General features: G+C 41.4%; 1 protein-coding gene across 1 annotated transcript in view; it reads right to left on the bottom strand.

Annotated features, from left to right (window-relative positions):
- Positions 1–971: 971 nt before the first annotated feature.
- The window catches only part of ACER3 (alkaline ceramidase 3), a 32683-nt gene continuing 7384 nt past the window's right edge, over positions 972–26270 (bottom strand). The window contains exons 2-11 of the mRNA XM_075198590.1: positions 11151–11261; positions 10893–10945; positions 7878–7930; positions 7451–7532; positions 4964–4999; positions 4335–4393; positions 4011–4112; positions 2989–3093; positions 2259–2304; positions 972–1883 (exon numbers count right to left, since the gene is read on the bottom strand). Coding sequence (XP_075054691.1) covers positions 1830–1883; positions 2259–2304; positions 2989–3093; positions 4011–4112; positions 4335–4393; positions 4964–4999; positions 7451–7532; positions 7878–7930; positions 10893–10945; positions 11151–11261 — 701 coding nt within the window. The 3' untranslated portion in view covers positions 972–1829. The remainder of the gene's footprint in view (positions 1884–2258; positions 2305–2988; positions 3094–4010; positions 4113–4334; positions 4394–4963; positions 5000–7450; positions 7533–7877; positions 7931–10892; positions 10946–11150; positions 11262–26270) is intronic.

Below are 26270 nucleotides of genomic sequence, written 5' to 3'. Positions count from 1 at the left end.
TCCCTCCTCCAGCTTTGGCCTTAGAACTTGTCCCTTTTTCAGACATGGTAGAAAAGTGTCCAGCGAGACCAAACAGACAGGACAGAATCTGAACTAAAATCTGTAAATTCTGATATAGATCCCATAATAAAGTCAATTTAAAATAAAAAACAAAACAGTAAAACGGAGTCTGTAACAATCTCCCACACATAGAATGCTGGATATACAGAGAAAAGAATTCAGTAACAACTTAGAATTAATACTTTATTGACTTTTTCTTTAGCAAACTGTTGACAGGGTTACCCTGGCTGATCGGAGACAGGACAGGAAACAAACACCAGCTACTGCAGAGAGTACCAGTCAGTGAAAGGGGATCTGTGAAGGATTATGGCCACTTACTAGAGGTCAGAGATTACAGTTCTTGTAAACGTAGAGATCATTTGATGTATAGCTGCCAATTCTGATATACAAAGTATGCAAAATATTTATATATAAAATTAGAAACTCATTAAATTAAAATGGGCTCAAAAGGGGGGAATAAATAAGTAAAAGATATCGCAGGAACATACATTAATGGATCTGTAGCCTCTATCCTCTTACTAGACTTAAACTGGTATTTGATACAAGCCTGTAATCTACTGTAATATGAAATACAGAGCAAGGTTTTATTAAAAATATTACATGATGCCCTAGTGGTCAATGATAAACACTAAGGGCTAGATTTACTAAGCTGCGGGTTTGAAAAAGTGGGGATGTTGCCAATAGCAACCAATCAGATTCTAGCTTTCATTTATTTAGTACCATCTACAAAATGACAGCTAGAATCTGATTGGTTGCTATAGGCAACATCCCCACTTTTTCAAACCCGCAGCTTAGTAAATCTAGCCCTAACTGTACAAATGACTTTCCCCAAAAACACCTCTCCCACACAAGTGTATATTAAAGTGTATTATATATATAGTTTTTGGGAGAAAACAAAAAACAAAACTACATAAAGGATAGGCACAAAATTTATTAAGAAAATAAGTTAGGCACTGTTTCTAAGCATACATCCACCAAACTTTCAATATTTGGCGGTAATACCTTTAATTTTTGTTACATTATTACTTTACTGCTAACGGAAATAACCAGTGACCCCCTGTATACTTTATTCCTCAACCTTATGTCCATAGACAAGAATGCATCTGCCGTTACCTAATTTTTCAGAACACTGGCACATCCAAAACACCGGGATAATGTATCCGGCCACAATCAAAGAGGTTAAAAACAATACCCTAGAAACACAATCTGGTGCCCCTTTAATACCCAGCTTAACCTCAAATCAGCAACAACCAACAGGAAAGATTGTGCGTTAAAAACATCCGGGTTCAGGATGAGAATGTAATACTTGAAAATCGCAAGCTCTTGTTTAGCTTGTGAGGTTTTAGTATGGCCTGTAGACAAAGCAATGATAGTATAGAATTGCTTAAAAGGTCGTATTTAAAAATAATAATTAAAAAAAAAAAAAAAAAAAAAAAAAAAGAAAAAGAAAAAAAAACAACCTTTATTTCGATCAACGTCGGTAACACCCCAACGGTTCCGATGTCAACAGAGGTGACTTCATGACTTGGCAATGTTTGTTTTTGCTATAGTTGGCAGTACAGTGCAATGGTTGATATATACTTCTGTATACAAGTGTGCGCCTACACGCACAGGAACACGGACACACGCGTGTATTGTAAATATATAGATGCATATATATACTTGTAGTCCGCTTTCACTGCATAGAATGTCGGAGTTAGCGAGTCCCAGTGTTCTATTATTTTATTCATCGTGGAATGTCTGTGTGTGGTTTGGTGACTTTCAGTTGGTCAACGTTTCTTCGGAGACTCCACCATGATGACCGGCCACATCCCGAAGATGAACTGTCCGGAGAAACAGAGATGGTAATTAATTACTTACTGCAAGAAATGATCTGGCATCCTGTACAAGGACACATATACAGAAGCTAGACGGTGTACATCGTACCACAAGCTGACATTCTCTGGTTCATTAGCGTAAAGTACAAAATTATACATCATGCCATATTTCTGCAGAACATAAAAATCACTTTGTGGACCCCCCTGCCCCCAAAATGGTTCTAGGGAAGATTGGACCAGTATTAATGAAAAAGCAGCCTTATATCTCAGTGAGAGCGCTGGAACATAGCGAACGGATAGGCGGTAATCACAGCGTATTTTGGACCCGTAAATCACTTTAACGATCTTTCTTTTTTTTAGTTGGTGAACAAAAGTACTTACCTTCACCTTTGGCCGATATCGAAGGTAAAGGGTTCGTGTGTATAGGCTGAAACAGACACACAAAATACAGTCAAAACAGATATTTGCCATGAAAATTTTTAAAATTTACATTAGTTCCCTGGTCACAGTACCTTGGTTTAATACTGGCTTATTCTAAAGCGTTCCAATTTATTATTTTATTAGGGTTAAATAAACTTTTCACATAAAACAACAGTCATCATAAATCAATTAGGTAATTGGTGTAAACAATTTCTAAGTCAAAAAACGTTTGTTTGATATTTTCTAGTGATATTATGTCTATGTCTTACTTGTGTGTCGCAACAGAGTTACTCAAAATAATTTTATACTTCAATATTCCTCACTGAATATAAAGGAGTTATTCGAGTGAAAGAATGTTATTAGTGCTAGACTAGTTTACTGTAGTTTTCCTGCTGTTGCCTGACCAGCATATCCAGTGTATGAACGCAAGTTTACAGTCTAGAACGTAGAATTATAAATGGAAATCTTGACACAGACTCTACGGCTCTCGTTACACAGACTGGCCTTAGATCACCGACTGCACCTCTCAAACTGCCATCTTTTTACATCCTCATTAATATAGTCAGGGATAGGGGGCACTGAGGACTGGCAGTGGGCAGAGGGTTTATAGATGATCCAGGAAACCTCCTGCCCCAACATTTTTGTTACCATCAACACGAATATGTCACAGTCACATTAGGGGTATAATTACCTGAATAAAATGTGCAGGTAGGACCCTAACCCGGTCAGTATATGCCACCAGGCATGAAACTGTGTCACTGCCCCAAGCACCGGGGGCATCTTCTGCCGTAAACCCCTGCAAGAGAACCCACCAGTAGAGTTAATGCACGCCGGGATTAGTGTTGAAGTTGTGTGAAGTTAGCAGGGTTTTACAATGATCCCATCCCGTAACCGTTCAATTCATTAATACAAACTTCTCAGCAATCACTTCCCTTGGTTCTGCGATTCCCCATCTACAGTTTTACAGTAAACTCGACAGCTCATGTTTTCAGGATTTCCCTCTCTGAGAAGTGTGCTAATTACTGAACAGATTAACCCGCCTGTCTGCGATGAAGGAAATCATGAAAACATGACCTGTGGGGGGTACTTGAGGAGACGAGCTGGGAAACTGTGACCTGGCTTAAAGAAGGAAAGAGTGGGAGGTAGGAATGAGGGGGGGGGGGGGGGGGGGCAGTTATCCATTCTGACATTTATCACTGTATGCGATCATTCCCCTAATGTGCATGGTTGGATACCCTTCCAAGTCAGCACAGTAGATATTTAAGAGACGTAGAAATCAACAGTCACGTTTTGGGAATTGCTGACTGAGATAGAACATAAAAGTCTATTTATCCATATTTAGAACGTCTGATAAATAAATTATGTTGTGTGGTGTGTTCTACTTACACAAGTAGTCATCATGAGCCCCTTACTATAATAACTTTACTGCTAAACTGGTAATTACACGGGAGAGGAAAAAAAAAAAAACAAATACAAAACTAAAAAAAAAAAACCACCCCAAAAAACTCAGCAATTCGTAAATATACCCTCGGACAATTTCAGTATGGTGCTCCAAATGACAGAAAAAACACTATGTCCCAAGTATTCCGAATAATAGATCATGTGCGTATCACGTGTGATCACTATTTTAAAGTAAATTTAACATGAACCTGTGACATATTTGGTCGTGTAGCAAATAAGAGGCGCAGTTCTGACCCCTCAGCGGAAACGTACCTCCAGGTATCACAGAAAATGTTGTCAATGTTCCACAGTAAAAACCCAATTAAGAACACTCCTAAAGAGGTGTAGGCGATTCCCCGGAGCCACGGGTAAACCCTGTGCGGAGACAAAATGACAAAGAGAAAGCTCAAGAAACGACAATACACATCGGTACGGTGGATCTGCAGACGATTCTGTAACTAGATCCATGAGAACAGCCTCAACATGACTATGAACCAATAAAACCACCAGGAGGTGAGGTCACGCCCATACACAAAATGGCCACCTCCACCATGTAGGGTCAACTTTAAAAACAGGCGCCGAGGGGAGGATACTCACCAGGTAACTATATACACAGATCGGAGTACGAGAAACATTACCAGCAGGCCGTACATAACCTGAGGGGGGAGAAATGAAGGGAGGTCAGTGGTGGATGGAGTAGGGGCTAGTACACTCTTTGACAGACACAATTTTAACTCTTTTCCTGTCCTGTTTTATCTGAAGCGTTTGCACAGTTTAAAAGTTAAGGACATAACAAGGTTTCCAGGCCGACTCCTGTAATAGGAACCAGATGTGAGCAGTATGGGGTAAGAGATTACCCAGAATCCCCCCCGCCCCTCACACGCTGCTGCCGACTGGTCTCTCTTGGCACATTATATACAGTCAGAGGTCAATCCGCACAGCTGTAAGACAGAGCCATTGTTTTATAATCAACATCAGCTGCTCCGAGTGCGTAAAGCGGCCCCTCCTTGCCCCCCTCCAGTCCCTGGCTGTTATCACATCCCACTACTGATGGGTTCCACCCAATCCCCCCGGTGGGATTCTACAGCCACTCGCGGATCTCTCCCATTAGGACAAGATCATTGGTTTTAATCAGCGTGAAGGTTCTTTAATCTAGATTTAAGCTGGGGTCCAGCATCAAATTAGAAATGACGTTATCAACATGGATGTAAGTGCAGTAAATGTACCTGATGAAATACTGGTTCCTTCCATCGTAAGTAAACCTGAGAGAAAGAGAGACATATAGTGAGAAATGTTGTTGTGTCTCCGATCTGTTACACATGCTCCCACTAACCCACACAAATAACATCTGTGACATCCACAACAATACAAATTATATATTACCCGGAAAGACTAAAAGATCTAAATATGTATAGTTTGGAACAGAGAAGGGAAAGGGAGGACATGATAGAAACTTATATATATATATATATTATATATAAGCCTAGCGGCGTGTGTTAGTGTGTGTGTGGAAAAAACTATTTTCTCAGAAAGGGCTCATCCAATTGACCTGAAATTTGGTATACTGACATTATTTGACAAAAAAATTATAATAGTGAAGTCAGTTAACTTCCATCATCCCCCCTTCCCCCCGTGGGAGGGGTAGTAAAGGCTAAATTTACGAGTTGAGGGCTCAAACTCTTGACCGTGTGGGTATTTATTTACCAGAGCCTGTGTTTGGTCATGGACAATTGTATGTCGTATTTTCGCGAGTACGGAGAAGCAGTGATGTGAAAGTGCAGGTTATGAATACTGCCCTTCAAGGAAGACGGATTGAGCACAGCGATAAGGTGTTTAGCAGAAATGTTGTGTATCGAGAGGTTTTAGAACAGTAAGACGATGGAGATGAAGGTTGTGGCGATGAAGATGAAGGATGAGGTGATGGAGAAGAATGATGAGGTGGTGACATGTGGACAAAACCACATTAAAAAAAGGGCGCTTACGTCGGGAAGTAACGCTCTTCCCCTGAGGAGGCCTGGCCTAGCCCCAAATGCATGACAAGAACCTTTTTAACACCTTAAGTAGCTTGATTTGACTAGAATGCATGAGTATCATGCACGGGTTAACATAGAGAGGGAAACATTCTACAAAGGAAGAGAAGTATTAGAACACGAGGACATGCACTGACACTGGGGGGGGGGGGGGGGGGGGGGGGGGGAGTAGGTTCAGCGGAAATGTGAGGAACATCTACATCACAGAAAGGGTAGTGGATAAGTGGAATAGCCTCCCATCAGAGGTGGTAGAGGATAATACAGTAGAACAATTTAAACATGCTTGGGATAGACATAAGGATATCCTTACAAAGAACTAAGGATCAAATAATGATGGAGGTTACCATAGGTCAAATTGGACAGACTAGATGGGCCAAGTGGTTCTTATCTGCCGTCAAATTCTGTTTCTATCATCATCATCATCATCAGTCATTATCTAATAAATCATCTATTTATTCTATGTAATACATATTAGCCGGTCTCCATCTTATACTCCTTTGCATTATAAATAACTTTCTTATATTGACTAAATATTTCTCCTGGAGGGAATACACTGGAGGAACTTGTTTGCTATATGCCATAGTTTGGGAGCACAATGGGCAAGTATACAACGCAGATACTAAATTGTGTTTCGTAAATCCTATTACATAAAGAGAACAAAATATAATGCTTGGCCTAGCACAGGATCCGCAACATAGCTACAAACCGACCTTCCGAAATTTTATCTGCATTACAGGGGATACTAATTATCAATTACCTACTTTTTGTCTTCAACAGAATCTTTCACAGCAACTAAACTTGTATGGTTTGGTATATAATACAGAATTATACAGTTTATACTTCAAGCTGCCACTAGAGGGAGCCTCTGTCCACATTATCACAGCCAGACCCCAGGAGGATTGCTGCAAACAGACCCTTAGACACAGACCCCCGGGATCTGACTTCTCCAGCAAGCACGGACTGCTGTACAGGCAGAAAACTTATGAGGGTCTTATCCCCTCCACAGCCAAGGCAGGACAAATCTTTGTATGTGAAGACCTGGAGATCTGATCTCTGGCTGCAATCCCCAAACACACCAGCTCGAAGCTCGCGGTCTGCGTGGCACGCCCTACAGTTTTAACGGGACGCGTTTCGCTCCTTACGGTTGTAATTCTGCAGGGAAGCCAGATGGCGTTTTACCAATGTACGACAGAGCTTCAGAAATGCAAAACTGCGATGTGTAATACGCTTTTCTTAGGATCTATTAAAGCCATAAAAAGAGTTTAAATAAGAAAAACAGAAAAAGTGTAATTTAACGAAGGATCTGGTTGTAAAACAGCGGGAGGTTGGAAACTGATGAAGCCGGTAGGTAGAGAGCAAGGAATTGTTTTCTATAAACTGAGGAGAGATGTAAAGGTTACCTTAATGTCTCTCTAGGATTGTCCTATATCCTCTGTACTCTACAGCGTTATAGCGCCATCCGCCACCTCTTACGGTAATGAGTATAAGTATTTACCGCCACAATAACATCTGGCTTTTATAGAAAACACATAATGTAGACTTCTCTGCATATTTTTTTCCCCCCAACTCACTAAATAACCGCTGCACATTAAACTAGGAAACGTTCAGGCCTATAAAAGACATTTTCATAAGTAAGGTAAAACACAAAGAAAGTCATAAAAAGGGATACAAATAATCACTAACCGTAGTTACTATTAGACTGAAAAGAATTAATAGAACGAGCAGCAAATAATTGTAGGATTTTCTGTTCTTGAAACATTCAAATCTGAAAGAAAAGAAAATGTAACATTATATGATTCAATAGGAAGAGACATTATTGGACTGTTTGTAATTATATATTTGTAAAAGGTTCGCAATTTGGAAATTATTTTGTGCAAATAAATATTTTTTGTAGTTTGCACGCAGCACAAATGAGGTTTTTTTATTTTTGGACAAACACCACCGCCGGATCCGTCACCCGTAGTATTTGTGCATACAGCTCTATCGGCTACACAGTCTCCCAGGCTCACTCCATGTAAGGATTTTGCGATTTTTATAAAGACTCCAGCACACACAAACACGTACTATAAAACAACTCCGTGTGGCACGGAAGGAAATAAAGATTACTTACAGACAGTAGACGAAGACGCTGCAGCTGTAGATCATGGGCAGTTCATCTAATAGCTGCACAGAAAGGAACATAAAGAGATTATATTGCAGTAAATCAGTGTTCTCTGCCCACAGTGCACGTAGTACTGCAGACTGCACCAACAGGTGTCCAAACGGATCATTATCTGCACTCATCAAACACCCCCGAACCCTCAAAACATCACAAATCGTAGTTAAAATAAAAAAAATGAAACTATATAAAAAAGGAGTGTACAGGTGTGGCTGGAACCACATTCAGGTCATTTCCTTCATGCAATAGGCGCAGGACACGGGAGTCCCCCAAACTTAAAATACATCAAATCATTACACATGGAGACGGTAGCAGCACTGATACACACAAGGGTAAAGGGGTAAATGTATCAAGCTGCGAGTTCCCAACGGGCTTTAAAAGTGGAGGTGTTTTCCTTAACCACCAAATCAGATTCTAGCTGTCATTTTGTAGAATGCACTAAATAAATGATAACTAGGGGCCTGATTTATTAAGGATCTTAACTTAAGAAACTTCTTATTTAAGTCTCCTGGACAAAACCATGTTACAATGCAAGGGGTGCAAATTAGTATTCTGTTTTGCACATAAGTTAAATACTGACTTTTTTTCATGTAGCACACAAATACTTGATAGCTTATTTGTACACTGAAATTTAAAGTTGATATTTGTGTGCTACTTGAAAAAACAGTCAGTATTTAACTTATGTGCAAAACAGAAAACTAGTTTGCACCCCTTACATTGTAACATGGTTTTGTCCAGGAGACTTAAAGAAGAAGTTTCTTAAGTTAAGATCCTTAATAAATCAGGCCCCTAGTTATCATTTATTTAGTGCATTCTACAAAATGACAGCTAGAATCTGATTGGTGGTTAAGGGCAACACCTCCACTTTTCAAACCCGTCGGAAACTCGCAGCTTGATACATTTACCCCCAAGAATCTTCCATTTCAAATAACATAAATCTTTGAGTATCCATCAAAGAAAAAGTGCAGATAGAACCTCAATTTCTTGTACAGATGCATCACAAAGAATTCTTCTAATGGCAGGAGATTTCGTTAATATTCCACGTGATGCCGCGCTAAGGAAACATACAAGTCAAAATTCCCTGCAACACCGTTTACGCCGCCAGATGGCACCACTGAGATCACTTTCCTTACGTTATAACTTCACAGTCAACGCACTGAACGCCGTGCGGGGGGAGGGAAACTTCATTTCAAATGGCGTTGTTCTTAACCAAAGTTTTAAATGTACCTTTTAACTGATTTTTTTATTTTTATTATCACATATATATAGCTCCAATCTTATTAGGAAGCGCTGTACAGAGAACATGTAGTCATCGACACTGGTCCTTGCCACTGGAGCTTACAATCTAAGTCCCCAATTAATCTACCAGTATGCCTTCAGGAGGAAACCCACACAAAACATACAAACTCCACACAGATGGCAATGCTGGCCACTGTGCCACTGTGTTGCCGGGTGAGGCACTATGGAGGATAAAGAGTACAATATAAGTATATAGAAAAGGACTAATCTTGTGGTGTTATCATGTAGTTTCTATAAGTTCTATTGTATCCCGAGAGGCATATTTACGAAGCCCTGAAGGTTTGATTGCCCCTGCCCTATGGTTTTTAATACATAAATAACATAATTAGACTATTATGCCCGTTTATAAAACAGGGAAATAATTATCTTCCAGGAACCAGTCTTGTTTAACGACCAATTACTCACATTACAACTGGCGGCTTCTAACAGGTCATTTTTACTGTGAAATTTTGCTTTGGCTTCAACTGAAATGTTTTGAATTTAAATTACTTTTTCACCAGCTTTTTTTTTCCACCATTCAAAAAAAATTAGCTGTGAAGGGTCTATTGTAACATTTACACAGATTGCAGAGATATAAGGATATATATAAGAATATATTCCCTGTAAGTCACCCGGGATTTAAGGAAGTGAATGTGTTTTCTTTGTAGTGATTTAGAGGAGAACCCTTTTCATGTAGGGGCTGTTTGAAGAAGAAATGGCAGGTCAGGGATTACAGGGTTTAATTAGAGTTGTGTCAGCAGAGATCAAAGTGTAAAAAGTTTTAAGACGGGACCCAGCCCCCCCCCCCCCCCCCCCGCCCCTAGCGCCTGTCATATCTCCTTACTTCATACCCATAATAGGCAAATGTACTGACGTGTGAGCCATCTACCAATACATGTCGGAGTCCTTCCTATTATTCTATTTAAAGGGGAACTCCTCCTCCCCCCATAGTCTTATTAACTGATGGATGGGGAACAATCATGAATTATAAAATGAATTATAATGTGGGGGAGGCTTTTTCTGCATCATGAAAAGAAAACTTCCATTAAAGTGCATATTATCTCTTAGATCAGTCCAATACACTTAGATTAGGGTAATGTGGGGCCCCCTAACCCTTCAAAGGGGCCACATATTACCATTATTCTCAACAATAAGATCAAATACAGCACAGTGGCTCAGTGGTTAGCACTTCTGCCTCACAGCGCTGGGGTCATGAGTTCAATTCCCGACCATGGCCTTATCTGTGTGGAGTTTGTATGTTCTCCCCGTGTTTGCGTGGGTTTCCTCCGTGTGCTCCGGTTTCCTCTCACACTCCAAAAACATACTGATAGGTTAATTGGCTGCTAACAAATTGACCCTAGTCTGTGTGTCTGTGTGTGTGTTAGGGAATTTACACTGTAAGCTCCAATGGGGCAGGGACTGATGTGAGTGAGTTCTCTGTACAGCGCTGCGGAATTAGTGGCGCTATATAAATAAATGGTGATGATGATTTCATCAGAGACAGAGACTTCTATCTGTAACAACATATCAGCAGAAGTTTTACACACTATAACAAACACATCTAACAAGCAGGAATGAGCTGTGGCGCCGCACATGGGCGGCTAGGAGGGCCGCATACAGCCTCCGGCCGGCCGCCTGTCACCCATCACGGTCTTAACGGGTCATCATTTGACCTATGTGAAACCTTACCTGCATTTCATACTGCAGCGTCATGTGAAACCACCAGGACCCCATCCCGACAGCTGCAAACACAAGAAGTACATTGTTATATCAGCGACCATACTAAAATAACTTGCATAACGAATACAAAGGGCATGCTGGGACTTGCAGTTCTGCAACAGCCAGAGAGCCACCATTTTCAGATGTGAACTTTAGAGCAACGCGTGTCAGCATTTCGGATACACAAACCCGGCAACCCCCTTCTAAAATGACGCCATGAGCACTTACCGGCTATACCCAGATAGGCGACCAGGTACCGGGTCTCCAGCCCATCTTTGACGGTCTGGATGGCTCCGTATATCGGAGGTAGTATCATGATTAGATTGCTCACCGTGTTCCCTAGAAAGAAACACAATGGGTTAATCTGGGATCCCCGACACGGGCAGCAAAGCAATTCATGTAACACATTGTCTAATGTTTATTCAAGTGTAGGAGAAACATGTAGGAGTTTAAGTGGTTTTTAACCTTTCGACGACGACATTGGCTTTAAGCGCCTTCTCTCAACATTTACGGAATGCAATTTTTTCGCTCTCTGGTTTTCTCTTCCTGTGCCTTTTATTAATGCCTTTATATCATCAGCGATTTATTTTTCCACTGCATTGGATACGACTGCAATCAATGCAGAGCGCGGCAGAGCCGTGTCGCTGGGAGACGAAAATAAAACTCTGGCTGATGCAAAGACCAGGCTGAATGTCCCGAAGACATATTAAGCTACGTAATTAGTAGGCGGGCATGTATAGGAACATGTTACACTAAAGCAACAATCCCATGAACAAATCAGACGTGTGTTTTAATCACTGTGGCAGGGTTTAAGAAAAATTTTGGTATTTACGATGATCCCTCGTTTTTTTTCTCCTCGTTGCTATTAATGGATTTATGATCCTGAACTACCATGGCAACCACAGTCACATGGCACATTGTGAGCAGAGAGGCTTTGGAACTTCCCTCTGAGCTCTGTCTGCACGGTGGCATCCTCTGCTGAGAGTTGCGAGCTTGTGTCTGGCTGCCATTTTTTGTTTGCTGACCGGAGAGCTTTTTAAAAAGGTGATCATGATTTGTAGGAGGATAGCTAAGAATGCATGCTTAAAAAAAAAAAAAAAAAAAGGTACTTAACTTTAACTTGTTATTTAAAAGGACAAATAATCTTCTATGTGGGTTTGCTGCTTTATCTCTTTCATCAGAAACAGGTGGTAATGGCTCATGCATGTGTTTGGATCACATTCATACATGAATTCCCCCCGTTTTACAGGTGCCTTGTTTGCAATTGAATCTTCTACAATGAATCCCCCTCAGGGCATGGCTTTGTGTCTCTCCTTGCAGCAAGGTCTCTCTGAGCTGTCCCTATTTTTACCGGGACAGACCTTTGTTTCCACCCAAAAAAAATCCAAACTCACAATATCTATCTTCGCTCAATTTAGATTTCCGCTGAACCCAAACTGAAGTGGGGGCGATTACATGAACGAGGAAAACTTGGCACATGGGTATCCCCATTTTTAACTTCAAAATTAAGTGGAGCCCTTATTATGCTAACCCAAAACATGCAGCCCCGACCTCACACACAAGACCCCAGTAGCGGACCAGCTCACTCATCTAACCATACACTCTGCACGGCTGTGATCGTTATCATAAAGACTGGCTTCTGGTTGTCCCCTCCCTGCCTACTACAATAGTGGAGGACACAGATGAAGAGGAGAAGAATAACAAAACTGCTCTGTCCTAGGCAAAAAGCCGCTTAGCAAAACATCGGACCTCGTTTACGCAACGGACAGCAAGAGACGCTGCTCTTGCACTAGTGTGTCGTAACGTCTGCCCAGAACATTGTCAGACTCTTCTACAAACTAGACGTGCGGCAAGATCTGCAAGTAGTAGGCACCATCATCATCATTTATTTATATAGCGCCAACATATTCCATAGCGCTTTACAATTGGGGACAAACACAGTAAACTAATAAACAAACTGGGTAAAACAGACAAAGAGGTGAGAAGGCCCTGCTCGCAAGCTTACAATCTATGGGACAATGGGAGATTGATACATGAGGTTAAGTCTACATTTTGCATTTCGGCCCAGCCGGACTGCAAAGGTAAAAGTGACTCATAAGCTAAATGATCCTGTCACACAACAATGTTGTTCAGGGGGTAGTTGTCTGTGTGAAATTGTGTAACGGGTAGTAATAGGGTAATGTAGTGAGGTTAAGAGGGTGGCTGAGGAATATTATAAGCTTGTCTGAAGAGGTGGGTTTTCAGAGAACGCTTGAAAGTTTGTAGACCAGAGGAGAGTCTTATTGTGCGAGAGAGAGAATTCCATAGAGTGGGTGCAGCCCAAAAAAAGTCCTGTAACCACGAATGGGAGGATGTAATGAGGGTGGATGAGAGACACAGATCTTGTGCAGAACGGAGTTGCCGAGTTGGGAGATATTTTGAGACAAGAGAGGAGATGTATGTTGGTGCAGCCTTGTAGGTTAGTAAAAGTATTTTATATTGGATTCGATAGAAAACAGGCAGCCAGTGTAGAGTCATACAGAGTGATTCAACAGAGGAATAACGATTTATAAGGAAAATCAATCTTGCCGCTGCATGCAAAATAGATTGTAGGGGTTTGAGTCTGTTTTGGGGACGACCAGTAAGGAGGTCTACGCCACATCAGCGTCCAAACTCCGATCACTTCAGAACCACATATTTCATTGAACTAACTTTCCTTTTATGCGGTCACTATATAAATAAAGGTTAGGAAATAGGGTGCATTTTATTCCCTTACCCGATTTGAACTTCAATTGATAAAAGCAAATAGAAAGAACATTTATATTTAATAAAAGTCCTGAATGAGCGGCTTACGAGCCGTTTGCAATGTGAAGTTTTCTAGGCTCTATAGCTGGCCACGCAGCAGCCAGTCCAGGCAGGATTAAAGACCATCGCTACCTATTAAATGCATCACCTTTAAGTCAATTTTAATTTGCAAAAGTTTTCCTTTCCCTTGAGGGTGGTCAGAGGACCTTTTTGTCGCCTCCTGATTGTCTGTGTGTTTCCAGCAAGTAAACCAATCGCATGATTGGTACTGTTGCAGCAGCACAGATGATTTCAGGACATCAGTGTGTGGACCCTGTGTAAGTTCGGGTAACAATGAGCAATGCATTTGGTCTTCTTTACATATGAAGAGTTACATTCTAGAATGTATTTGTCCTTTAAAAGTAGAATCCATATTGTGTTACCAGGTTTGCATCTCTCTAACGACGTCTAGTACAGGATTTGACTACGTTAGTATTGCGGATCTTGGAATATTCTGCAGGAAGTTGGGACGCGGGTTTAGGAAACTGTTACAGGAATCTCTGGACAGAGTATATCGGGCGGTTAAATACTTTTCACATCTAGAAGTAAACGTTTCTCTGCAGAGATAAGGCGATTGCTGTGTAATCACATAACAAACCAGATCCCAAACAAGTTCTGCTATTTCTCAACGTGAGAGTCAGCTGAAAGTGGTGAGAAAGCAGCCCTGACACAGGGAAATATTTGGTAAATAAATTAAGCAGTCAGTGAGAATCACAGGGTCACTTCCCCCCGCAACGACCTTCACCAATGTTACGTCTCCGGCATGTTCCATAACACGATTTGCCCAGGGTCTGAGAGCCGAGGGCAATCCTAAAACCAGATCTGTATTCAGAGCTGGCGACTAAACACATAGGCGCATGTCGTAATCCATCTGACGCAGTCTGACACACGCAGAGAACCTGCCGCAAATTGATCTAAAAAACCAAGACCAAAGTAGACATCAAAAATAGGATTTGTGGCCAAGACGGCAATAATAGACCTGCTTAGGGCTGGGTACGAAGCGGCGACAATGAAAACATCGCCATTAATCATCATCACCACCAGTTATTTATATAGCGCCACTGATTCCGCAGCGCTGTACAGAGAACTCACTCACATCAGTCCCTGCCCCATTGGAGCTTACAGTCTAAATTCCCAAACACACAGACAGACACAGACAGACAGACACACAGACTAGGGTCAATTTTGATAGCAGCCAATTAACCTACTAGTATGTTTTTGAAGTGTGGGAGGAAACCGGAGCACCTGGAGGAAACACACGCAAATACGGGAGAACATACAAACTCCACACAGATAAGGCCATGGTCGGGAATTGAACTCATGACCCCAACACTGAGTCAGAAATGCTAACCACTGAGCCACCAAGCTGCCCATTCAGAAAGTTGACACTAAACGGTCAACAATCAGAACACAGACATGTTCATTATCTCGACAGTTAAAATGTCGACGTTGTGACTGCAGGGGTACGAAGGCTTACACGCTCAGATAGTGGGATGGAATAAAAGTGGCCTTTGCTCAGTGCAGATTTGGATTGAGATTTAAATAAAGGGACAGGGGTAGAAATGGAGCATGATCCCTGTTTTATACCACATACTAGGCAGTGAAATGCATTTTGCACTTTTATGGCAAACATGCAATGCAAACATTTGAATGTGAGGTTGTTGCTGGCGTTTAAGTCACTTCAGGCTTTTAAATACGTTTCGACCTTGGTAACAGAAGAACAAAACAATTTGCATTCTGAAAAAAAAAAAAATTGAATGCAAATATAACACTACGGACCGCTAGCAGCAGCGGATATGAGCAGACTGTTCCACGGATTTTACTAGCATTAAAAACACTTGTAGGGACCAAAGAGTATAATTCTACCCACACAGAGCGCAGAGGCAAAGTTACTCAACAGCTTCTGAAACGCTGGATTCTAGAAAAACACAGAGACTTTCCAGTCCATTCTCATCTCTATTACGCATATACTACATTATAAAAAGGTACAAATACTCAGCCCATATAAAATGACATTGTGCAGTCAAATCACAGCAGGTTTCCTGTTGGTAAACTGTAAAAGTTTAAACAGCTATCGAGAACTTGCAGAGCTAATAAAAATCTTCACTTCGGCCAGTTTACGGCAGCACTGGTACAAGTCATAGGGAGCAACCGCAAAACATGAATGGATTAAAAAAAAAGAGAATTGTATTACATACAGAACAAGAACAGGTACGAAGAACTGAGCCCAAATACAGACCGAGAAGTGGTACTGTGCTCGTCTATGTATAAGAAGAGATGCACAGATTTATATAAAATAGACACTGGGAATTGTATTCAGCATACAGTGCAAGAGGCTTCTCAAAATCATCCTGGGATAAAGCTCAGAGAACGTTAAAATCATCCTGGGATAAAGCCTTAAATTAGACCATGTCAAAAAGAATTCTAAAAAAAATTAATAACAGCACAGCACATGGCACTGTACAAATTGGTATTTTCATATTCAGGCGCAGAGCTAGTAATGAATCATCAGCTTAACTTACTACAATTTCAGCTTTTTGTCCTGGCATCAGATCCTATTCTATCCGTGGCTCTCTTATGCAAATGAGAATTTGGAGACAAGCTGCAGTGCAAAAGTGCTATCCTTATTTATTTATTTTTTAACACAAAAATTTATCATATGTTTGAAAGCAGATAATGAAGTTTATCTGGGGGTGGGGGGTTCCATGTGGAAATACACTGATGATATTTGGATTTCTTAAAGGTTTGGCAGCGGCTACACAGAGTTAAACAGTATAACACAACTCTGCAAAGTCAAAAGAAAGCTCCCCGTAACAACGCCATAACGCTGAGCCGCATCACCGGAGGTCACGCGCCACTAAAAATCATTATATCTATCCCCTTTTCTAATCAGGTTTTGCAATTGTAATTACAGTTTATTAAATCCTGAAGGTTGTGCTAATTAGTTGTCTGACTGGATGCGGATATGGTGGTGAAGTGAACTGTGAGAAGACAGAATAAAGCACACAGCTGGGACTAAACAATAAGCAAGGCACAAAACTGTTTTTGTTTTAGAATTAATAAGAAGCTAGCAGGCCGCTGCGTAGATACAAGATAATTCTCCTTGGCTCCGACAGAACCAGGGGAATTCTAACAGAACGCCAAACGCATAGAAAAATGAGAAAATGTCTCAGAATGTTCTACTGCTCAGAGGTCAATAAACAATCTGAACATTCTATAGATCGTAAGCTTGTGAGCAGCACTCCGCTGTGTCTGTTTTACCCAGATCGTTTTATTACTGTGTTTGTACCCAATTGGAATTTTCTGGTGCTATATAAATAAATATTGAGGATGATGAACATTCTAAAACTGGAAAGTGGTAAGAAATAAGTTAAGTGCCAAATGCCATATTCATAGAGGAAAAGTGATTCCGCAGCGCTGTACAGAGAACTCACATCAGTCCCTACCCCATTGGAGCTTACAGTCTAAATTCCCTAATATAGACACACACTCACACACAGACAGACAGACAGACACTAAGGTCAATTTTTGATAGCAGCCAATTAACCTACCAGTATGTTTTTGGAGTGTGGGAGGAAACCGGAGCACCCGGAGGAAACCCACGCAAACACGGGGAGAACATACAAACTCCACACAGATAAGGCCATGGTTGGGAATTGAACTCATGACCCCAGTGCTGTAAGGCAGAAGTGCTAACCACTGAGCCACCGTGTTGCCCAATCAAGTGCTTATCAATCTTTTGTTTTAGGGCTTTGCCCAGATTAAGGCTGGGTACACACTACAGGGTTGTCAGCCGATTATCAGGTCAATCACACAATAAACAACCGCTCAACCAGATATTGCATCAGTGTGTACGCTCTAATGATGAACGATTATCGTTCCAAAGCTCATCGTATCGTTTCATTTGATTTTCAAGCCGAACTAAAAGTCTCATTCAACAATGGAACAATGTCGTTCCAAACCTGCAGTGTGTAAGCACTCAGGACCGACAGTGTCCATAGATCTCCATGCAGTGTGCAGAGTCCGATCTTTTCAACCGATGGTTATGACAGATGAAGAGCACAGAACTGAGGGTAAATTGTGTAGACAGGAATCGACCTGCTAAATCGGGACTTTTTTTTTTTCTCTTTCTGTCGCTGGTAAAATCACTAACAATATTGCATCATGAGAAGTTTTCTGTAGCATGTAAACCAGCCTCAGGCTTTGAACAAAGTACTGGGTCTAAATACTTGTAGATAAGGTTTCACTGATACCTATGCAGAGCTGTCTGTGCAGACTACACGGACAGTCATGTGTGACACAGAACAGAGTCAGCATTTTCTCCACGTCCTCTGCGTGACACACAAGTGCTGCTGCGTAGATTATATACACCCAGCCACAGCAATTTTAGTCAAATTCCCTTTGTGCTTTGTCTGTACGAGCTCAAAGAAAAAAAAAAAAAAAAAAAAAAGAAAAAACAACTCCAAAAGCAACCAATTATTTACTTATTTCACTGTCTAACTTGCACTGGACCAGGCAAACTGTGGCCTAGTTGCTGTGGATCACCTTCCTAAATGCAATATAAGGGAATGAGCCGTAACGCTAGGTTACAATCTAATAGACGGAGCGCGACACAAGACAACTACAAAGATAGCGGAGCAGGATGGAGATCAAATGATTTCTGCTCTGTACCTCGTATAGAGAGGCGCACCGAGAGCAGCCGAGTGGCCCTCAGGGGCCACAATTATGGAGAGTGAGGTGGGGCCCATTCAAACATGGCAGAGGGCTCCAGCGGTCCTTTCCAGCTAATCGAATCCCCCCCGACCACCCTTTGTGTACTGCTGACTTCCCGAGCATTCTACTGCTAGGAACTCGGAAATTACTTGTTTTTAATTAAACAACGGTACTACTACCCAAAATAGTAGTAACGTCTTATCGCTGAAAAGCTAGGCGCCGATTTCAACAGGGTCACGAAATAACTGGCTGGACCAGCTGGTGCCCGCCGTAGCCCCCAGCAGCAGAGCAGGCCCTGCCAAGTGTAATTGATCCGCAGCAATTACACACTTCAGTGCCCCCTCATTCACACAACGCTCACATTGATGTTATTACTCTGCACCGCTAATCCTGAACACGCCTCGCGGTCCTACTAACTAAGCTATTATTTACAGAACACTATTGTGGGACAGTGCTGAAATGTTAATGTTACACACATTTTCTATTCAAAAAACATTGAAGGGAACTGAAAAGAAACATCCAGCGCATTCTCTCTCCCTGGTTGTCTCATAAGAAAAAATATAAATAAATATGAACATTATCCTCTAAAAACCTCCAGGTATAACACATATAGAATTAGTTTAACACCGTTCTTTACATCAGTCTTGAGCAAGCATTCTGTTGCTATGGAAACAGCTTTGTTTTAACTGTGCTGCAGAGTGTTGTTCCACATCTGTTGCAAAGCCACACACTATCCCATAATTCTCTATAACATGTAGATAGTCAGGGTTATCGCAGAACTCTGGAATAGCCCGACATACCGCTGGAACGACCCGTCCAGCTTCACTCCTGAGCACAGTTAAAGTAAGAGGTTCTCAAGGTCAGCAGAATTCTTTCTGGGATAACACTGGATGCTCATGTAGTTCATAATCTATTTTAAAGGAACACTAAACCCCCCAAAAAATTATTTTTGCAAATAAGAACAGTAGCAAAACAAAAACAAAGTAAAATACACTGTTAAAGGCTATCCTGACATTACACTTCAGCTCTGTTAAAAATAAATTTCCTCCCCACTCCATTACATATAGCTGAAGCTCCTCCTACATCTTAAGGACAGTGATTTATGGATAGGATATCATATATGGGATATCATTTAAGTAGAAGAAAGCGGAGACTGAAGTCATCGGAGTTACTGTGACATCATTGTCCCTGTGTATGAATCCACCAATCCACACACTATTTCTGCACAGCAAGTCTGCAAAGCTGTCAGTCATACTCTGCTTACTTTATACAATGTATATTGTCCAGCCCAGTAAAACACAGCCTTTGAGACATATTCCTTTTGAATTGTGCCTTCAGGCAGCAGAGACACGATGACTTGGACAGTTTAATCATTATACATCAAATTGGCCTCCACGACAGCAAAACTGAACAACACCTTATTGGCAAAATATCCACCTTGTGAAACAAACTTGTGCCATGTTGTTCGCCTGGACAAGTAAAGTATTTGATAGATGATGCCATATATAGTGAAAACAGCTGCTTACAGTACAATGTGCAGAGAAGAATACAGCTGCTTGAGACATGTGGCTTCATCCATCAAAACTTCAAGTCCGACACATTTCCAATCTGCAACAGAGAAGATTCCCAAAAAGATGATCGCAGATGTCTCTTCGCCACTGGTACTGCACGCACATGCCTCCTGGAAACGTGACAATCTCTGCTCATCAATAAGACACAAGCTGTTCCCACGTGGAAAGTCACTTTATATCATAATGGTTAGATTGCCATATTGCACCGTTTAAATGCAGCATGTGGAGTGTAAATCAAGCAGAAAATCAGCCTGGAGGCCGTGCACGCACTTTTGAAAACTTTTCCTTCCGAAATTCAATGCACGCTGCAAAAAGAATTAAAACGTAGTATGATGCAGATGGTCTAAGAAAGTATAATAACAGAAGGTTAAAGGACCCATGCGCTGTTTCTGACAAGCAGTCTATTCACAAGCTTCAAACACGTATTAGAAATATATATGAAAACATTTAGCGCCTACTCTCCATCTCCGCCATGTGGAGGCCGGATGTGTGTGTGTCGTTTATCTGGGGAAGAGATGGCACCAGGATGCACTATGGGAAGAAGGCAGCTGGCGGAGGCAGTGTGATGCTCTGGGCAATGTTCTGCTGGGAAACCTTGGGTCCTGGCATTCATGTGGATGTTACTCTGACACGTACCACCTACCTAAACATTGCTGCAGACCAAGTACACCCCTTCATGGCAGCGGTATTCCCTGATGGCAGTGGCCTCTTTCAGCAGGATAATGCACTCTGCCACACTGCAAACATTGTTCAGGAATGGTTTGAGGAACATGACAAAGAGATCAAGCTGTTGACTTGGCCTCCAAATTCCCCAGATCTCAATCCAATGGAGCATCTGTGGGATGTGCTGTCCGAGCCATGTGCTCTACTCATCAAACATTCTCTTCCCCCAGATGAATTCTTGGATAACTTTATTACTTATGCATAGACTGCATGATATGGACTCATCACACGTGTTAGAGAAAAAAAAGGAGTTTGTTTTTTTTTTTGGGGGTTTTTTAAATGCAAAAAGTACCCACACATTAGATTATATATAACAAAATTACTTAAGAACATAGCTTCTGGAAACTTTACCCTCTTCAGAGTACAACCCATTAACGCACTCAAGCAGTGGTCAACCTCTATGCCTGTACTTTGTTTCATAAAAAGAATCATTCGACACCACCGTGCTCTAAGGGCATCTTAACATTAACGGCACAGAAGCAGCGATGTTGTGCTGTTGTCAGAATGTTAAACCCGCACGTTGGCCACTTTAAACTTGTCCATCAATGGGAACAAAGGAGTTGTAACTGTAACATTCTGAACATTCTAAACCCTCTGATTGGCTGCAGATAGTTCTAGCCCCTCCCACTCAGTCTTCTGCTTGTCCGCGTGTAACCAGTTCTGAAAGATGAATCTAATAGGGGCTCTGACTCAAACATACCAGTCTGCAAAGAGATTAAAATGTGGTGGGAAGGGGGGGGGGGGGGGGGGGGGGGCATATCAGATAAATGATTTTTGATGGAAATGATTGATTAGTGTGATAGAGGTAGCTAGCTAGTGAGGAAAGACTGCTACACAGCGACAAATCCAATTTAAAATGTGGTTTGCACACTTTAGCCAAGCGACATTTGTAATATACCTATGAAAATAGCCTGAGGGTTACATAAAGCCACACAGGAAATGTAACATATAATTTTGGATCAGCATCAGACATTCCTGGAAACTCAAACAGCGACTCTCGATGAGTTATGACCACATATTATATCATAATTAATGCAGTGGCTGCCACCCAGTCACACACACACCCTGCACAAAGGATCAGTGCCACAATACCAGCTCAACGACGGGCATGGACACAATCTCAAAATGAGGAGTAAAATTAGGGTTTTCAGAGTAATTTTGCCCTTGTGAGGTTTATAACTCCTGGTTCAGACGTTTAGTTAGCTGCTATTGTCACTAACGGTCTGTTGTGTATTTTTCCTGCATTTTTTATTTTCCCTAAATTATTTATTGAACGGAATTCTTTACAAAACACAATTTTTCCAAGAATCAAAAAAAGGTGGTTACCCATTGAGGTTCAAAGTGCTTCAATTAATTTGCAACACTGCAGTCAGTGTTGCCTATTTTAGACCAAAAGAATTCAAAACTGGAAAAAAAAACAAAAAACTATTTAGATAACTTATTGTTCTTTTTAACGTAGTATTACACAGCACTGTATACATTTTTATTTTATTTTTTTTATAAACTTTTTATTAGAAACATCCTTTACCAGTAAAAAGCATTACAAAATCTCGAGAGGTATTCATATTTTTTTTATTCAGTCACATCAGTCTCTCCTTGGGACCTTACAGTCTAATATCCATGCCACAGGCACATAAAATGGACATTTTAGGTAGAAGTCACATTAACTTCTGTTTTTGGGCCGTGAGATGAAGCTGTATCGAGATCTGCTCCTAGTATTGGGAGCAACAAATATTTTCATTATAAAACTACAAAAAAACACACTAATATAAACCAATGTAAGATATGCATTTATTGCATTCAAAGGATTATATGGCCTTATCTGTGTGGAGTTTGTATGTTCTCCCCGTGATTGCGTGGGTTTCCTCCGGGTGCTCCGGTTTCCTCCCACACTCCAAAAACATACTAGTAGGTTAATTAGCTGCTAACAAAAATGACCCTAGTCTCTCTCTCGCTCTCTGTATTAGGAAATTTAGACTGTAAGCTCCAATGGGGCAGGGACTGATGTGAATGAGTTCTCTGTACAGTGCTACAGAATCAGTGGCGCTATATAAATCAGCGCTGCGGAATTAGTGGCGCCATATAAATAAATGATGATGATGATGATTATATAAAAACAAAGACTAAGCACTGAACATCTCTCAGAGATTAGTGGAGAGAAAAGTGCAAGTAGCAGGAGACACACACTGCCTAGATAGGGCCTCTAAAACAGGGAATTCACTGCGAGGACACCTAACAAGCTACAAAATTTTAAGACTGCGATGGTAGATTACGTACACAAATCACTATTCTTCAAGGCATTCCACAAACTAGGCTTTTATGGGAGGGTCACAAGAGCCCCCCCCCCCCCCCCACCCCCCACACACACACACACACACACACACACACACACACATTCAAGCTTGCAAAGACTGAACTGCAGAGAGGTGGCAGTAAGCCTTGTACCCTGACAAGGACTAAATTAGAACTTTTTGGCCTGGGAGCTGAGAGGTATATATGACACAAATTAAAGATGGCACACCGGTCAGATAATACCAAGCCCGCCGTGATGGCAGAGGTAATATTAGGATATTGGTGAACATTACAGACAAGTAGCCTACTGCACATATAGCCCGATACCCCCTGCCAAAAAGCTAAAACCGGGGAGGAACGCTGTCTGTCAACGTCGCACTGGCCCAGTCAGATTCCTGACCTTGATCCCTCAAACTCGCTGTCAATTGAACTCCCCACATAACCTTACCCGGCTTCAGCTACTTGCAAGGAGGAACGGGTAGGAGATATCTATGCATTCCGGTTGACTTGTCCCAAAAAAAGACTACTGGTTGTAATAGCGGTCAGTGGTGGTTTAACGACGCATTGACCAAAGGGGAGGAATACGGTGCATTTAAAGGACTGACAGCCCTGCCATACCTTACTTAGTCACATGGTCAGCATACAGTCTTCTGGCATGTCCAGCTGTTTACGTACCCCGCTACTGTACAGTAACTATCTCACTGAAGCCCTGCAAAACGGGGAGAGCAGGGTCCGGGGTATTTAACAGACTGGGGCTGTAATCAAATTAAGACTAGAAAGCTGGATAAGTACACAGCATCTATAATATGCTTATAAACTTTACACAAGATCCTACAATATATGTATGTATGTATGTATGTATGTATGTATGTATGTATGTATGTATGTATATACATATACACACACACACACACAGCATAACAAGGTCGTCAGCGTCTATGCTACTAGAGGAAATTCTAATTATAGCAAACTTGAATTTCAGGCACAGCAGCATACCTTTCTTAATTACGTGTCTGACTTTCAGAGATAATGAGACACATGGATGTAAAAGGTGTTTAAATACAATGTACAGGAGCCAAAAGTGCATGCTGAAACAGGACGTGCAATCAAACCCCAGTTATTGCAGTATAAACATATAGTAATTGCAGTCTAATGAATTGTACTTTAATAACCGTTTGGAAGGACACCAGTATGGCCGATTAACTATGTGTAAAATGCACAATGCAATTGGGGCGGGGGGCAGAGAATGGCACTTTAAAAAAATGCTGTCATTGTTGCTATGTTATTCATACAATGTCAACTTCCCACTTTGTTATTTACCTGTAAAATGCAATAAAATGTTTATTCAAAAATAAATAAATAAATGCTGCCCCCCCCCCCTCAATTTTAACCAAATTAACCTAAAATAGTGAAACTGTGCCCCCCCTTCTGTGCTGTGCCATGGGTGGTCACCCCTATCGCACACCCCCAGTTACAACCCTATCCTATCGGTAGGAAAATTGAATGAAATCTGGCATCGGGTCATTGGTGCCTGTGGAGCCGGTAAAGCTGGACACAAACTAGTGCATTTTACGTCAGATGCGGTGAGTACTCTGTACAGCCCTGCGGAATTAGTGGCGCTATATAAATTAGCTGCCGATTGCACTAACAACAAAGTCCCTGATGAGCATCCGGTTCATGTGTACACACCTACACGATTTACCGTCAGATCTGTGATCTTCATCTCCTATACCCATCTGCTGAAAAGATCCTATGTACACTCTACAGATATCTGCCTACGCTGCTGGTCGTGAGTGTGTACACACTTCCACATTTGCCCAACATCATTCCATCGCTGATCGTGATTTTTAGGAAGTTTATAAAACCAAATCAAACGATACAATGCGTTCTGGCCTGATAAAACATGATGGCGGCAGCATACATACTCTTGCAAACTCTGACAAACCGGACGTGAGTCATGTGATCTGCACGATAATTGCATAGGTGTGTACCCAGCTCTAGGCTGGTAAAAAGATCAGCACATGCAACAAGGCGAGTCTTCTAATGGCATTTATGAAATGTCCGATAATGATCCCATTAAGAGGTTAGATATAGCTGTGAGCTAGGCGGTTTTATGTTAAAAATAAACACTTGTAGCTGCTTGTACGGCTGGAAGCCTCCAACACAAATACACATTGAACGCCGCTTATAAATCAGGTCTGGATGACACGTTGACTCCACACAGACCATCCGGATTAATAATTAACAAAGGACTTCTACTTTTCCACCCAAATCTCTAATAGGAGATCTGTAACACACTAAGCCCTGCAGCGATTATTTCTCTATAGACACAGATCTATGCTAGCTTAGCTTTCATCATCATCATTTATTTATATAGCGCCAACATATTCCGTAGTGCTTTACAATTGGGGACAAACACAGTAAACTAATAAACAAACTGGGTAAAACAGACAGGTGAGAAGGCCCTGCTCGCAAGCTTACAATCTATGGGACAATGGGAGTTTGATACATGAGGTTAAATCAACATTTTGCATTTCGGCCCAGCCAGACTGCAAAGGTAAAAGTGACTCATAAGCTAAATGATCCTGTCACACAACAATGTTGGTCAAGGGGTAGTTGTATAACAGGTGGTAATAGGGTAGTGTAGTGAGGTTAAGAGGGTGGTTGAGGAATATTATAAGCTTGTCTGAAGAGGTGGGTTTTCAGAGAACGCTTGAAAGTTTGTAGACCAGAGGATAGTCTTATTGTGCGAGGGAGAGAATTCCATAGAGTGGGTGCAGCCCGAAAAAAGTCCTGTAACCGGGAATGGGAGGATGTAATGAGTGTGGATGAGAGACGCAGATCTTGTGCAGAACGGAGTTGCCGAGTTGGGAGATATTTTGAGACAAGAGAGGAGATGTATGTTGGTGCAGCTTTGTTGATGGCCTTGTAGGTTAGTAAAAGTATTTTATATTGGATTCGGTAGAAAACAGGCAGCCAGTGTAGAGACATACAGAGTGATTCAACAGAGGAATAACGATTTGCAAGGAAAATCAATCTTTCCACAATCTTTCCTTATCAATTTGGTGAACTTTACCCGGTTGTTAATAATTTGTGTTTACAAGGAGATCATAAATCCCCTATAGTTTATTTTATAAAACACTTTTACGAGTGCTACTATATCAATGTGGAACCTCCCAATTTTATCTATAAAACAACGGTAATAAATGTGAAACAGACCAAGCAT

Source organism: Mixophyes fleayi, chromosome 2 (assembly GCF_038048845.1).
Source record: "Mixophyes fleayi isolate aMixFle1 chromosome 2, aMixFle1.hap1, whole genome shotgun sequence".
Lineage (NCBI taxonomy): Eukaryota > Metazoa > Chordata > Amphibia > Anura > Limnodynastidae > Mixophyes > Mixophyes fleayi.
The sequence above is the reverse complement of the archived record's forward strand: the minus strand, read 5'-3'. Positions and strand labels throughout refer to the sequence as shown.